Consider the following 17,246-nt stretch of genomic DNA (forward strand, 5'->3'; position numbering starts at 1 on the left):
CTTTGAGTGCCACAAGTTGTTATCTTGTTGCAGATAAGCTGAGACTATTAATTCATCTTGATAATGTTTATAATTGCCTAGAAATTATTAAACACAGTTTAAACATCTAGGAGAAATAGAAAACTTTTCTTATATGACTCCTCAACCACCACTTTCCACCAATAGTATGTTTAGAAAAGGAAGATCTAACTTAAGTACTTATGCTTATGCATAAATGACTCTCAAATTTTGAACCAAGCTCATTACAGTTGCATCTAATCATGGTCCATAGAGTTGGGGTGGCAGAGGGAAGAGAGGAAAGAAGACAATCATTTACAGAAGCTTTTCTAGCTTGACAATTAGAGCAGAAGATGCAGACTAGCCAGAACTAGAAGCTGCACAATTAATTACCAAAGCCTGCAAAACTTCATCTCTTCCCAGGAGACAAGCAGAGCTGAAAGTGTCCAGTTGTTCTGTCACGCACAGAGTGCCCTCACTTCTTGTTTGGTCCTTTTCCATGATCCTGGCTCACTGCTGCAGAGAACAGCCTCCAAACAAAGGCTGTGTCACCTGCCCACCACTCTGCAGCACTTGTCAGTCTCATTTTAAGTGATGGTACAGCTTAGCATCCCTACTTAATGTTGTTATGGTGACTGTGGGAACCTAACGCTGAGCGCTGCATCTGTCTGCTTCTCTACTGCTAATGATCCTGCTGTGTACAACTTCAAAAGGAACAGAACCAATGGGTTGTTTTTTTAAAGCCTCAATGATCAAAGAGGCCAGCGACTACAAAACTGCTCTTCTATTAAAAAATTTATGCTTGAGTTGGATCCCAGGTAGAGGAAGGGAGGGTAGATAAATCTCTTGGTACACCTCTACAGCTAGATCCTTTGTTCATTTAGGGCCTGACCATGCTCCTGCAGAAGATGGCAAAAATGCCCCATGTGAGCTGCATCCAGTGGGGCCCACAACTGGTACAGCAGCTTGGAGAATGAGCTGGTCAATGCCGTGGTCTGGAGCTAAGTGTGTGTGTGTGTGTGTGTGTGTGTGTGTGTGTGTGTGTGTGTGTGTGTGTGTGCAGACTTTATTGGGAAGGCACTAACAGAGGATAAAAACATGTATATGCTGGCACATATGTGGGCAGTTTCATATTACAGATTTGCACAGTTCTCAGGGGATATTTTCCTATCATCCCCTCAGCTCTTTGTTAAGCCTTTTGCTTAACACTGGCAATTGAATCCATGTAAGTACGTAACTTAAAACCAAATAAAATCAACAGGTGCTCAGGAAAAGTATAGAAATGAAGTGTGGGTTTTAAAAAGTTTTTAAACTCAAGTAAAAAATATAATTGATCAGTGAACAGCATAATGGTTACCTTTTTATCCTCAGCCACAGCCATATGAGAGGTCTTACTAACCTCCTTTATATCCCAGGAACTTTTTGTATATCAGATTAGTTTGTCTCTCCCTGACCTTCCCACTATATATTTGCTTGTCTTGTTGGTCTGTGTCAAGAAATACCACAACACAGACAGCAAAAGGTGCAAACTCCTGCAGTAAGATGGACCTCAGGTGATAAGCAGGGGCTCCACAGCCTTCCTGCCTATTCTAGAGCAAGGTAAGAAAAGGTATTCTGAACTTCAGAAGAAAATGGCATGCTGATAATTGTTATCACTGGTGGACAACTATGGGCCCTCTTGTATGATGCTCAGCTATTTAGATTCCATCTTAATGAGTTCTCAAGGATGTTCACAATTTTTTCATCCCAAAATTTCCTTTTTCTGCTTCTGAGTAGTGGGAAGAGATTCTGTTTTTTTTTTCTTGGTGCTGTTTGCTCTTCCCTTGTGATTTGGCTGTTTCTGTTTTCTCATTTTGGTGACTGCCCCACTCATGTGCCTGCCTGAGTTCAAGAAGCATTGGGACAACACTCTCAGGCAAATGGTGTGATTCCTGAGGATGGTGCTGTGTAGGGCCAGGAGTGAGACTTTGATGATCCTTGTGGGTCCCTTCCAACTCCATTTATTCTATGATTCCATGTGGTGAAATTGGAACCATGGAAGCAGGCAAGCAGTGCTCCTCCTAACACCCCTCTGCATGGCAGGCTGCATGGAAATCTCTTTTTTGCTTCATTTTTATCTTTACAAAATGTGACCAAAGAACCTTTCTGAAAGTTAGTGCTACAAACTGCATTTCTGAAAGGTATGACACAGATAACACTCTGCAGCTCTGAGCTGGCTCATAGGCCAGAGAGCTGATGAGTATTCATGAGTAAAGCATGAGAATCAAGAATAATTATATTTCATCAGATAAAATGATAACTCTGGAGGGGGGTGAAAAAAACCTTCATACTTCACCAGAGAATGGGCATTCAGAAATGGGAAAACAAGTCATTACACAAGCCCCAGGATTTATTTCCTTTCAATCTTGTTTGACAACTAAAATGTAATAAAATGGAAAAAACAAGGAGGCTGCAAACAAAGAGGTAGCTATTGACTAATGCAATACAAAACATTAAATGGTATAATAGCAGCAGCAGCAGCAACACTTCCCTCAAAATCTAATATTGAGTCTGTGTTTTTACTGGTGTGATTTTTGCCTGGCACATGAAATAGCTGCTGCCAGTGAGCAATGGAGATTGATGTCTCTGCTGAGGAGATGGACAAGACTGAATCCATGCTCTGACGTGTGTGTCCTGCTACTTCTGTAATGCTCATGGAGGCTGCAGCAAACACGCTTAAGCAAAGCGCTTTATTGTTTTGGGATGGAAAACCGCTGTTGCTAAAGCGCATGTGTGTTGTATATCTCTTCAAAGTCATGAGCAGAGCTGCACATTACTGCTGAGTTTTTGTAAAATTTGGCTGTTAAAATTAGGCTTTAAAAATGGCTTCTGTATACTGCAGTATCTCTGTTTGTGTATGATATTGAAGAATATCACACCAGGTTGAGCAAAGAGCATCCACAACTACTGGAGGAGGGAGGGAAGGGAGCATGACTTGGCTTTGCAAGGACCAGGTTGTTTTTTATGGACTAATGCAGCCTAAGTGAATTAGAGGCATAGAACGGCCACCTTTGTAACTGCATTGTGTGGGTGGGCTTTTGTCTTGAATGGTATCATAGTAACTCACAATTCAGCAGGTGGGAGGAGAAGCCACAAAAAAGGGCTCTTTTATTTATGACAACAAAAGGAATAAATAAAAATTTTCTCCCTAAAAGATGTCAAAAGCCAGGCTAAAATATGTTGTGATGAGAATTTGTTTTGGTTTAGTAGAGAAATACATTTGAGGTTACAAGACAATAATTTTAGTAGTAGATGAGGGTTTAAACCCTTGTCACAAATGTGTATCAGTACTGAAGGATTGCAAAACACTATCTGTAGTTCAGTGTTCAGGAAGTAACAGTGGTTGTGTTTTATTTGGGCTACTTTATTTCTTTTTTAATGTTTATGAAAGTGCATCCAAGGCAATAGTAAAATCCCATGTGAGATACAGAAGGTGCAAATTACATCTTCATTGCACTGTAAAGCATATAAAGTTGCTGGGTTTCAACTTTTTAATGTGTGAAATCTCAACTGCAGGAGAACAATAAAAGAAAAATTATTTATTCTATTTATTTCTCTTTTTAGCTATTTGATATGACTAAAATTTTTATTTCTGACAGGCAATAAAAAATCCAGTTAGGGAGGTTTGCAATATCCTTGTTTTCTCTATTTATTACAGATTCTAAATTCAAGGCTAACATTTTTACTTATTTCTAAAGACAAATACTCAATTAAAAAAAAAACCTCAAAGTGACCTGAAGAAGTCTGTGGGGGAGATACATTCTTACAGATCCTCTGTTTCACACAGCACTGTCATTTCCTGAAGTCTATGGAGTTCTCTGTCTTAGGAATTGTGATTTTTGTCTTTGGATTACTCTTTCAAGGACAATATTTGTATTGCAAAACAGATAAGGGCAGTGTCCCTTTTCTAACGAAGATATGTAAGCATAATGTGATCTCTTCCTTACCTACATGTATGGTGTTAGTTTGCCTTCCTCATATTTATCATGTTGTTAATAGGGTTCAATTTTTCTTTTAATTTTCTCACATTCCCCATTTTTACTTTAACAGGACTTTTGCAAGGGCCAGAAAAGGAAAACCTTTATACAAGGAAAACCTTTAGCTCAAAACCAATAAAGGTAGCCTAGAAAAAGGAATATAAAAATGCACTTTAGAAGAAACATTACTGAGGGAGGAACACAAGGTTCTATGAACTTTTAAGACACTGTTATGTGTTTAGCTTAAGCAAAAATAGAAGTTAAGATATTTGCAATAAAATTTTCTTGTGGTCACATTTCTTTTGAAAATACATTAAAGTGATTGATCACAAAAATCACGTCACCCTTCACAATGAGAGACTACCTGCCTGTTCAAAGACTAGACATTGGAAGCAACTCTACTAAGTTTGAAGTTTCACTGGTATGAATTAGGTTAATTAAGGTTAGAGAATAACTTTGCCGTAAATTTTAATGTCTTGGAACTAGTGTGCTAGTGTTGAGAAATGCAGTTGCTTGTGTCTATATAGAAAAAAACTATTTCCACCTAGGTGAGCAAATATAAAGAATGTTTTAACTACCTGGGACATTCACTTTTCATATTTAAGTAAATAATCTAAACACTGTTTCCAAAACAGAAAGTTGAGATCTGTTTTATAGGCTGTTGTGTATTAGGATTATAATGCAATCTACTTGACAATAAATCTTTCTATAGTTATTGTGCCACAGATGAATGATTTTAAACAACAATGATGTCAGTAATCTTGATCTTTGTGATGTTTTGATAGGCATGATTATGTACCCATGCTTTTCATCCCCTTTGTCCATGTCTTTCTGAGCTCTATTTGCTTATACAGATTGTGAGGCAATAGTTACAGTGGTGTGGTACATCTGTATCAATTCTTGTAAATTAAAATGTACCTTTAGACCATCAAGTGATGCTAGCATACTTCCAGCTACCAAAAAAGAGAAAAAGAACAGCTAAAACACAAACACCCTGCTAGAGGACATTGGCATATGTGGCTTTTTTAAAACTAAGCTTTTGTATCTAGTTTTCCAATCAGTGTGCACAGCAAAATAAAGTCTGATGCATTGAATTGCATATGGAGAAAGCATACTATTTAACATATTGTTCTGTGCAGTAAGCAGCTCTAGCATGAATGGGCAGAAGGGAAGTCTGCACAGTTAGGACTACAGCTTTTGCAAGGTCATCTTCTCCTGACTCAACCTTTAAGAATATGATTTAAAAGCTTTTTGACTTTCTTCAGCAAATGGCCTTTGGCAGGATTAAGCTGTGCTGCTGCCAATCCAGCTCAATACCAAGCATGTTAATGAGGTGTCTTGGCCTTTTTATTAATTCTACAAGCAGGGTAGTCCATTCAGCAGTGACTGAGAAAGTTTAATCAAATAATCTCATTGTTCCAAATTTATCACCACAATAAAAGAATCTACTAAGGAAATACAAGATGAAAGAACTCATTTTTAATGCTATATCATTTTCCACTAAGAAGCAGTGCAGCCTTGAGGCTCACAGCAGTGCTAATGTCTGCCTCTGTGGGTATGCACTGTATAGGGGTGTAGGAACCTGCAGGAACGACCTGCATAGCAAACTCTGCCCCTGGTTCTTACTGTTGCTCTCACTAAAAACTTATACTCTTAAGAGATTTACTTTTCCTAATGAAGTCTTTTGATTTCAAAGAACATACGGGGAAAAGTGTAGTGAGATACAGTCTTTATTCATGACAGGATGAAATCTATCCATTGTAGGAGACAAAAGGTGAAGAAAGGACACTTTTTTGTATATTGAGGGGAGAAGTGAGGTCTGAGTTGGTGCAACAGAATAGTTACAGTAGCTTCCAAAATTAATTCCAAGTCTGGAAAAATAAGTATGGTTAACTTACAAATAGGACTTAAAATGCATACATAGAAGTAAGCAGCTTTGCCCCACACTTTGGAACCATTTGGCAAAAGCGTAATGCTTTTTTGATCTTCTATGCTTCCAGATCAAAAATTTAGCTGTGGGTTTTTTAATGTTTCAGACACATGTGCAGCTTCAAACAGCTACCATTAATTTTATACAGTAAAAATTGCCTGTCAAATCAGTTTCCAAGTCTTTCTTTCCCTTCAGAAATCTCTCCTGCTGAGAAATCTGTGCAGTCCAAGGCTAGTGGCACATTTTTTTGCATTAAAAAAATCCAACTTTAAAAACACCTTCAAAACTAGAAAACAGCCCATAAGTTTATCTGAAGGGTGAGAATTATTAGGTTTTTCTTGGGGCTAGCACAACTTCCAGATAAGCAACTTTAAACATAACATGAATATTGTACTCTAGTTTGCTAAAGCAACTTCCTTCCCTGAGCACAAATCCAATAAAAGTTTTCTTTCATGTTCTTTCTGGAGTCCTTAATTCTCTTTCCTATATCTTTCCCCCTCATTCCCTGGTTGTTTGGCTCACCTTTCAGCAAACCTGTGGGACAAGGGAGAACTAGGAGTCATGCACAGCTAAATACAGAAAACTTGCAGTACCAGTATCCAGCCTTTCCTTAACCTGGGTTTTGTAGCCTGCTATTTCTAGCACAAACAAATAATGTGAAATGGTAGAACGTGAAGGGATATCAAGGCTACATAGTATACCAATGGACTTTGAGCTTCACGCTTCTGGCATTTCTCAAGATACGGGATATTGAAGAAGTCTGTTCTGCATTCTCTCATTAACACCTCCTTTTGGGGCTCTTGCTGGAGGAAGGAAATGTTACTATTTTTCTCTCTTTTCAGTTCAGTTTTTGATTGGAACTTGGAAGAGAGGCACTGGCAGGGCTCGTACGCCACTAAGACATGATGAGTTGTCCTAATTTTTTTATGCACTTCTCATCTAACAATGGATATCAAAACAAAAAATAGGTCTATTTTCCATCCCAAATATAAAGAACTTCTATTTTCCACTGTGTCTGTCAAAGAAAGAAAGTGAACAGTTTATATTCAACCACTTCAAAGTAGCAGATTAAAATCAGCTTTCTATAAAGCAGCGTACTTCCCAGGAACTGGGACACTAACTGTGTATGGCCCTTCCTAACTATAATAGGCAGCTAGATTGTCATTTCCAGAGCTTTCCAGTTGCTTCCAGCAAGGTGTCATGACAAAAATTCTGATGCTTATTTGGTTTTGCCATGCATTGCATGGGGATCAGAGCAATGTGAGAGCTCATGTGAAAAATTTGCTCTCACTTGTCTTAAATTCATCTGACTGCTCTCTCAAGCACAGTGTTGGTTTCTCTGCTTGAGAGAGCAAGGGTGATTCTGTTGGAGGTGGTCAGGCTGACTTTTGCTTCTCCTTCAGTCTTCATTTGGCCATTCTCTGACTGCTGTATCAGTTTTTCTTGGTTCTCTGGGTTTATTTCAACCACTTCAAGATGGTATTAAGTATTTTAAAAACATGAATGTAAGCAAATAACTAGGATGGACTAGACAGTTTCTGCTTTTTTTTTTGTTGTTGCTGATTCAAAATATTTTGTATGTGAAAAGCATTATGCTCAAAGTTGCATTCCTGTTCAATCTGAACATGCTACAATTAGTCCCATGGATAGAGCTGGAGTCATTTGGGTTATGCAGCAGCATTATATTCATGTGGATGTCAAATTTGACCCCAGCTGGAGAAAATGAATAGCTTTGCCATACAGCATTTCCATATATTATATAGGACTTTTATCACATATATTGTATTTCTGTCCAACACCCAAATACCCTGGACAGGAACAAGTTATTAATAGCTTGGGCTTATACCTTCAGTACTAAATATAAAAATACTAAGAAGCAGGACTATGCATCAAATGCAGAATAATTGGTGAGAAGGGCAATTAAGTCTTTCCTTGCTTAAGAAGGGAGCTAATTTGTCTTCTAAAGACTCAGGTTCTAAGGCTGACTTTTATGAACTGGGAAAGAAGGACCACATCAACTTCCTGCTGGCTGGTGTTTATACAGTAGTGATTGGTTTGTTGCCTGATGAAATATTGTTGCTATCTTAGTCTAGTATGTCAGAGAATCTTTTAAATGTAAAATTCTTATCTTGGGGTGGGGGTTGGGAGAAATAAAAAATGCACTTACCTTTCTCATGAAAAGAGTAGTATTTTGATAAATGTAAACTTCCATCCCAGAGAATCTTCTGGCAAGCTAGTGTTGGTGAGAGGTGAAAATAAATACAGTTTAAGTTATATTTTCCTTTGATATGGCATCACACTGTAGACAACAATGCTAATATATCTTAATGGCTGTGCCTTTTAAGAGCTGAATATCAGTCAAGCATATAATTTCATGCTGTCTGGAAAAACATAAAAAGGAGTATCTAACAGGACAGGATAAGGGGACAGGATAAGGCACCACACTCTAGAATAATTAGATATTGTTTCCTTGCTATAGCATTCTTCCTTTTAGAAAAATACAGTTTCCTAACCCTTCTGTGTTTGAATGATTGCAGGTGTTTTACTAAAGTAATAAACTCTCACCAGTAGGAGGTTCAGAAAGCTGTTCTTAGTGGCTCCAGCTTGGTGCTGCATACCATTTTGCCCACTATTCCTAGAGTAGGTATATTCTGCTTAGCTAATTTTTTTCCTTACACTTTGTGGAATTGCTAGAATACCACAAGATTTTCTTCTCCTTTTATTAAAAATCTTAAAACAGCTCCATAAATCTACAAATTCCAAGTCATCTGGAATCCAATACTTTATGCTTTATTGTCCAATGCCATATAGCCATAGTTTTAGCTACAATGCTTGAACATAATTAAAATAATATACATAAGAATTTTTACTTGCATGTCTCCAGCAGCTGCTATTTTTAAAAAAGAAACATCCCTTACAGCAAGGTTTGGTAAGATCCTAAGAGGTAGCTGTTGGTAGACGTTGCTGTTGCAGCTTATAAAATTTTGAAATGTCATCTTTATTAAATGTTTTAGTGAACTTTAAGATGTTCACTCCCATGCATTTTTTTCCTCTCTTGCAAGAGGCATGCTCACTTCAAGTTTGTCAGTGCTGCCACCCAAGCTGTTCAAAGTCACTTGTGTGTGTGAGAAGAAACCCATCCGTCATTTCATTTGCACCCTGGAATGACAGCAGCTGGAGAGGAATAAAACAGCTGAAAAAATTTTACTGGATAGAAGAACAAGATGGTTCTGGCATATCAAAGTGGATATGTGTGTAATAGGGTCTCTGACTTCCACAACTACTCTCTGGTGCTATAGAAGATGAGCAGCTAAACACATCAGTGATGAAGGCACAATTTCTAGCAGGGCTGAAGCAGCCTGTGCTAGTTTGCAGCAGCCTATGCCAAGAGGCAGGGTGAGTGCTCAGCAGGTGTCAGTCACTATTGGCTGGTCAACAATGTTTGGCTTCCTTCGGTATTGGAGCCTTTGCTGGCTCTGAGACTTGTTTTATTTCTGGGCGTATAATCATAGAGGAATTTTACACTAGATACATGCAGTATTATGGGAAATTCTCAGAATAAATCCTATCCTTGTCCACCACATAGAGCCAGAGAGCGCATGGACCGTGCATACCGAGTGATGATGGTCCAGTGATGGCCTTGGGAGGCCTGACTGAAATGATTAATCCTATTCGTGCCTTTCATCACCATTCCTGCCCTAAATGCCCTAAAGAGACTTAAATCATGACAGTGATCAGTATCCTTAGAATTAGTGAGCATGGTGTTTTTATCCCCTCATCTTAACCAAAATCATCCTTCTGCATTGATTTGTGCACCCTGCAAGAGTTTCTGTCATTACTGGCAGGCAGCATCAAGCACATGCACAATTACCCTCTGTTTGCACTGTTGGACCACTGCTGTTCATCTGTAGTGGATTTTGGAACCAGCTTCCTCAACAGCAAACATTTTCCTCCTTCACAGGCTCAAAATAAGGGTTGTAGAGGAAATAAAATAAAGTTAGTGCTTTATTCAATACATGTGCATTTAGGATGATAATTAGTTTGATTTTCATTTGCTGGCTATTTTTTATACTTTCCCTTTCTGACAATGGTGCAGTGATGCTGTAATGCTCCCTTCAGTGACAGTGAAAGGTTGCATTTCACTGATCCAGCTCACATCCACATTTGATATCTTGGTGGTTAATGTTCCAAGTAAACTGAGCTAGTGAAGTGGTGAAAGGTAACAACCTTTTCTCCTTGGACTTGATTTTTACCCGCTTCCAAATATATATGGATACATCTATACAAAACACTCTTTGGCTTCAACTGTCTATACTTCTAGGTGACCAAGTTTTGCCCAAGAATCTATTATCAGATTTTAATCTTATTTGTCTGGGAATTAATTCTTTGTATAAGGTAACATCTATGCTCACATGTTCATTTAAGCTTAACTGCATGTTTGCCACTTAAACTTGGAGGTGTATTTAAAAAAATAATAAAAGTAAAGGTGAGTTGGTAGAAGGCTGCGTGACTCCGGAGCTGGTTCGGCGGCCTTACGGGGGTAGCCACGTGGGGCCCCTCGGTCACTTCAGAGCCGGCCCTGCCCGGGCTGTCCGGGCCCCCCGCTCCGTTCCGAGCTTGTTGCCACCGAACAGAGGTGGGAAAGGCTTGGCTGCTCACCCAGGCGGGCACACCTAGGGGGGCGAAGCCGCCCAGGGCTGTCAGGCGGCCCCGGGAGGGCGAGGCCGCCCCGCCCCGCCCCGCCCGAGGGCCGCTAGTGGCGGCGGCGGCGGGCCCGGGGGCTCCCCCTGCCGGCGGCCGGCGGGAGCGCGCGGGGTGGGGGGCGCGGAGCGCGCCCTGCCCTGCCCGGCCCCCGCCGCCGGCGCTCGGCGCTCCGCAGGCGGCAGCGGCTTGCAGGCGGCAGCGCTGGCCCGCCCGTCTCCGTCCCTCCATCGCTGCCCGCCTCTCTCCCTGCCTGCCTCTCCCGCCGGGGCCAGCGCCAGCCCGGGGACCCTCTGCCACGGGGGCGCCGCCTTCCCCCGCTCGCTCCTTTCCTTCCTTTCCGCCTGTTACCCGGCCGGTGAGAGCCGCCGGCTCGCCCCGCCGGGAAGCCTGGGCGCCCCCCAGCCATCGCTGCTGCTCCCCATGGGGATCCGGGAGTTCCCCAACGGCTCCGCGCGGGGCAAAGCCGCCACGCTGTGAGTACCCGCGGGGCCGGGCGGGCGGGCCGGGGGGACGGGGACACCGCACGCCTCACCTCACCTTACCTCAGCCTGGCCGGCGGCGCCGCCCGCTCCCGGGGGTCGCTCCGGTGGAGGGCGGCGAGGAAAGTTGTGGGTGCCGCGGGCCCGGGCTGGCTCCCCTGCCGGCGGGGGTCCCGCCGCACGCCGCCAACTTCGCCCGAGGGCGGCGGCGCTGGCGGCGCGGCCCCGGGCTGACGCCCCTCTCCCGACCCGCAGCGGCATGCGGCGCTCCCCCGATGTCAGCCCCCGGCGGCTGTCCGACATCAGCCCGCAGCTGCGGCAGCTCAAGTACCTGGTGGTGGACGAGGCCATTAAAGAGGACTTGAAGTGGTCCCGCTCTGTGGAAGACCTCACCAGCGCGTCCGTGGGGCTCACCTCCATCGAGGAGCGCATCCTCCGCATCACCGGCTACTACGGCTACCAGCCCTGGGCAGCCAGCTACAAACGTGAGTCCCCGGCACGGACGGGCGCGGGGGGTTTGCCAGGACCAGGGAGAGCGGGCGCAGCCTGAAACCGGCAGAGGGATGGGGGTTCGAGGGGCCGAGCGCTTTAGCGCTGGAACAAACCTCGCTCCGTGGAAGGAAGCGCTCTCACTCTCGGCGAAGAATTCTATGCCCGTGTTGCCTTAGTCCTTTGGCGGTGGCTGGTTCACGAGAGCGTGGTGCTAAGAATGATGAATTCTGCTAAGAAAATAGGTCAAATATTTGTCTTCACGTTGCAGGCACACTTAGCGACGGTGATTACCGTGGGTTGACAGCTGTGTAAAAGCCCCTGCACGCTCATGCACATACCATTTCCACATGTAGCGCGTTATCAGTGTGTGTTTCTGTTGTTTTAGGAGAAAATTTCTGTCAAATTTTCACAGCACTTGAGCTGAATGATCTGTCTTTTCCTATGTCGAGTGGAGCTGTTTCTTCCGTATGCATACACTTGAGAAAGAAACTTCAAATGATAACGATATGAAGAGAGGTGTAGCTGTATTCTGTCACATACATGATTTACAAAGGAAGCATTACCTCGAGTCGTTGTAATATATCAACTAGTACTTTTTGAGTATTTTTTTGTCCATCTTTCATCATGTTTATGTCAGTTGTATGCATTAAAAATTTACAGAATAGTTTACCAATTAATTGAAGTCATAACATTATTTTGGTTATCTTAAGGTCGTTTGAAATGTCACAGGGGTTTTTGTTGATAAAAGGATTCTTCTGCAACAGAAATCATTGCTTTGCTGGAAACACTGGCTCTGATAAAGTGGTTGTTTTCATATTGTACTTCCTTACATATTAAGTGCAAATGTTCTGAAATATTTACTACTAGATTATCTGTTTGGCAGTGTGCTTAATAATGGAATAGAATGATACAAGAATGTATGGCATACAGTACAAGTTCAGTTTTTCTTTGAGGGAGAGCTGGTCCTGGTTGCCTGAAAATAGGACTTTACTAATAAATATTCTAATACTCTTCTGTGAGACCCTTTTTTTATTTTTTCTTTGATTGCAATTATGACAGAAATATCAGATATTTGCTACTTTACTCACTAGGAATGTGGTGTTTCTATAAGAGCAATTCCAGTGCCTGGATTGGGGCTGTTCTTGAGAGTAAAGCTTATTCAGGCCAGTTTTAAGGATCACATCATATGTGGATGCCAGACTGAGTTGGATGTTAATGGTTCTATCTGACAGAGTGACTAATAGTCTAGCTGAAGTCACACTGAGCTGCTATGGCTGAACCTTCTGAAATAATAAAGGTCATGCTGGCTCCTCAATTATAACCTATTTGTTGAAATTTATAACTCTGTCTGAAAAAGTTAATAGCAAGCCTAAGCCTACTATTCTAGTTACATTTTCTCTCCTAATTCGATCTGAATAACAAAATTACATACTTGAGTTATAATGATGGGCAATAAATATACTAAGTGTCTGAGTTTCATAAATGTGTGTCTAAAAATAATAGGTTATGTGAATGTGTTGCCAATTTAAAATCTGAGTTACTAGGAACGTAGAAGGACACATAGAAGGAAAGACATCTCTACAGCATGGTTTAAGGAGAGCCATGTTGATCTGCATCAGCTGAATAGCTGACTGAATAGGGTATGTCATCTAAAGTGAGAAGACAACTTTGTCACAGCTGCTTTGAAATATCTTTGAATATTCCTTCAAGTTGGACTGATGTCTAGTTTTGGGATATGGACTTTCCTTGAGACTTTGCAGTTAGAAAATTTATTTGGCTGAAGTACTGCGAACAAATTATTTTCGTTAAGCTTAAATTGCAACCTGGATTTTTGTCATCTTATTTTGCATCCTTGTTGACAATTGAATGCACTGTGATTATAATTATGGAGTGCATTAATAATGGACCTGCTTTGCAGAAAATAAGTCCATATTATGGTATGATCTAGATTTATTTAGTCTATCTCTCTTGGTGACATTCTTTTTATTGTAACTAAATTGCCTATAGGGTCAGATCTACCTCTTTTGCACTGCAGTGCATTCCTTTTGTGCTTCATTTAGACCGTTTATATATATGTAGCTGTATGGATGGATGTGTAAAATTGTTTGAGAGATTCAGAAAGCTTTTGCTTATTTCATTGTTTTTGTTTTAGCAAAACTCCATTAGGGAAACTACCACTGATAAACTGAGGTAGTGTTACCATGACCGCAAAACTTGCTTGGAGAACAATTTGAAACATACCGGGATGCCTCAAGGTTATGTAGCAACTCCAGTATTTAATATTCTTATAAATTCATTGAAAACAGAGGAGGAAGAAGTGAAAATGTGCGTAAGGCACAAACTGGATTGGACACAATGAGAAAGGACTTGTAACATTACCCTAGGGAGACCTGTCCCAGCCAGGTGACTCTCTGAAATGTCAATAAATGTCATTCAGTTATCACAAACAGAAGCCTCACATTTCCTAAAAATGCTACAATTACCTGCCAACTAGCACATTACATTGGCTGGTAATTTTGGGACCGTACACAGCTCAGGGAAGACCTCTGCTGTTGGACTGCACTTGCAAACCAGATTTTCGGAGCTGGAATAATTTAATGTAGTTCCTGTGTGTTAGGATGCCTTCAGCAAATTTAGGGTAATTATGGTTATCTGCTCTCAAAAAAATATTACTGGAGGCTCTGAGATGAGCAAGGAGAAAAAGTACAGGCAATCTGTAAAGAGCCTCAAGAGTTTTTGCTGTTTACCTTAAAGAGGTTTAACTAAAAGTGTTGGAAAGTACTGGCACATGTTGCTTAGGCAGGTAGAGAGGTTTTCTTCTTACTTTGGTCATAAGAGAAAAAAGGTAGACAGGAAAAGAAGCTGAAAAGCCATCAATTAAAGACTGATAGAAAAAGAAATAATATTGAAGAAAAAATGTAATTTATTCTTGAGACGAAGATTTTGAGTAATTATAATAGCAGTGACAGGATCTAGAATTGTGATAAAATGGGAAATGCTGGAGATAACATTAAACTTCATTATCCAGAATTTGAATTAGCCCCTCCTTAGGCTGTGAGGAGACTTCTCTTGAGGGTTTCTTGTGCTTCCCTCCATAGCATCTGCCAGCCTTCAGAAAGAGGAGTGTTCTAATCTGGTCTGATCTGGTAGTTCTTATTTTTCTGAATTCTTTGATTTCCAGGGTAACTAATTATGTGGTTAACTGCTCTCCAGTCTAAATCAAATATTCATATGTGTCCCGTGGGGAATATTTTGCAGAATGTGATTTGATATTTCAAATAAAAAGGCAGAGGGGAAGAAACAGATAAGATGCAGTCAGATTGCAGAATCATACCCTTATGCAGCTACAGATGTAACAGAGCTCAATATTTGTGAAATTCTTATTATCAGTAAGAGGTAAGTTGACTTTCATTTTTTTTCTTTTAGTTAGAACATAGGGATCAAAGGCTTTAATAAAAAGCCCCCAAAACAATGCCATGAGATTTGCAGATCCACTGACAGTCTTCTTGTTGTAGGGAGATGAAGCTGTTGTTAGAGCTGTATTGGCACTGCTGTTCTCTTCCATGAAGGTTATGTGAATTCTCATGATTGCTGCCTCTGGAAGCCTGGGACTTCAGTTGAAGAGCAGAGGCAAGTTTGGAGGTGAACAGCCATATTTTAAGTTTCCATTTCACAGCATTGTCAGTTGGATTTAGTTTTCTAAATATTTTTTGATAGTTCCCTAGGAGCTTTTCTGTACTTGAGAAATACAGGTGTCACAAAACTCTTGGACTGCCCTTCTGGTCAGTATGGAAGACTCATCTATTTTAATGATTGTAGCAATTGGCAGGGTGCTCGTTTCCACAGGAAATGTTCACAACTATCACCTTTGCCAAACATTCATTTTTCTCTAACTAGGTCTATTTTCTGGTGATTCAATATCACAGTGTGTCATTATGTGATTAGTATTTTAAATACATTCACGTGGGCTTGAGCCAGCTATCCCTATTTTGCAATCTTCTTCCTACAGATCACCTGCTTCCACTCCTTCTTTAAGATTAGGGTCTTGCTTTTAAAGCAGGGACTTTCATGTATCCTTATTATGTGTTCATAAATACAGACTTATTATGGACAAATCAGGATTGTATGGGCCTTGGCCTTCCTCATTTATTCACGTAAATTTTTTGTGTGCTTACAGACGTTTCCATACCTGCAGAAAGAAGAGAATGGTATGTAGTTTTAACTCCTCTTAGTTCTGTTTTTTAGGAATTGACCACTGTCTGTGGATTACTGCTTGTGAAAGTACATTTCTCTGAGACTTCCACCTTGTGGCTAATTCCAGGTTGTCCCAGTGATAACTTGTAAGAGAGATGATATTCAGGTGAAAGGGAAAGATTGTGTCACCTAAATGAAGTTCTCTGGCTTTGCTTCTCCCTGCTACTTTAAATATTAATTTTCATATTTTTTCATGTTTAGTCATAGTTATTTCAGCAGCAACAAAATAAACCATATAATTTTAATGCACAAAATTTCAATATAGTACTCATCCAGTGTGTAGCACATTAGGTCTTGACCTGAATGTGGAATTTAAGTGCTGTCACCAATCAGTAACATACTAGAACACATTGGCTGAATAGCCTGAAGATTGCTCAGAAAGCATAATTTTCTGAGTATGTCAACCACAGAATTATACCATAGAATGATTTGGGTAAGAAGGGACCTTAAAAGTCATCTGGTTTCAACCACCCCTGCCATGGACACATTCACTGGACCAGCTGGCTCAAATCCTAATCCAGGTTTGCCTTGAATACTTCCAGAGATGGGGTACTCCTAACTCCTCTGGGCAGACTGTTCCCAGTTACAGATTTTGACAGCCTTTCAAGGTAAGAGTTTGGTGTTGGTTTTAGCTAATTAAATGTATGAGCACTTGTAAATATTAGAGTATTAGTTACACAGCTAAAGACCAGTGTTTCCAACTGATCCCCAGTGTTCCTCCTTGTGATTTTCTTTTCATGCTCCATTGAATGCTGAAATTTCACAGTTGCTAGAAGCAAATCCAGTGAGGATATGAATCAAGAGGAATTTGTGCAAATACCATTTTCATGTGTTTGCATCTGAGGGAGAATTTAACTTACTTTTTGAGGTGATATACTCCAGAAGTTCAAAGACATAAGATGAAGATTATAATTTTCTCTGGGGAAAAACTATTTTCAGGCCAACTGTAAGCAATTAATTTAAACTGCTTGCTTGCTTTCCAATGCATAAATACTGAATGTAATAAGTTTAAGACTTGGTGGTATCATTCATGTTGCTGTTTCTGAGGTCAAATGATTATGAGAGAATCTTCCTTCTCAGGTGAAAACATGGAGTAACCTCTAGGTGCTGGTAACCTCTTGCTTGTTGCAGCTATCCAAGTTTGTCTTCCCAGGTTCAATCTATAGGTCAACAGCCCTTCTACAGCACCCAGTCTGTAGGTCAGCACTGAAGATTAGAAGATGAATAAAATATGTGCTTTATATATATATATATTTAATATAGGCTTGTGGTGTCTGAGGCCTGATTTACTTTTTAATCAATGCTCTTCAACTCTTCATTGTCAGTACTAACATCAGTAATTTTTTTTGTTACCAAGAAAACCAAAGAAAACAT

The 17,246-nt window shown here is 40.7% G+C and overlaps 1 protein-coding gene across 1 annotated transcript in view; it reads left to right on the forward strand.

Moving 5' to 3' along the window:
• The first annotated feature begins 10,861 nt into the window (after positions 1-10,861).
• SLC35F3 (solute carrier family 35 member F3) overlaps positions 10,862-17,246 on the forward strand; it is a 163,331-nt gene continuing 156,946 nt past the window's right edge. The window contains exons 1-2 of the mRNA XM_036380249.2: positions 10,862-11,120; positions 11,382-11,611. Coding sequence (XP_036236142.1) covers positions 11,068-11,120; positions 11,382-11,611 — 283 coding nt within the window. The 5' untranslated portion in view covers positions 10,862-11,067. The remainder of the gene's footprint in view (positions 11,121-11,381; positions 11,612-17,246) is intronic.

The sequence above is a fragment of the Molothrus ater genome, chromosome 3, assembly GCF_012460135.2.
Source record: "Molothrus ater isolate BHLD 08-10-18 breed brown headed cowbird chromosome 3, BPBGC_Mater_1.1, whole genome shotgun sequence".
In the NCBI taxonomy this organism is placed as follows: Eukaryota; Metazoa; Chordata; class Aves; order Passeriformes; family Icteridae; genus Molothrus; species Molothrus ater.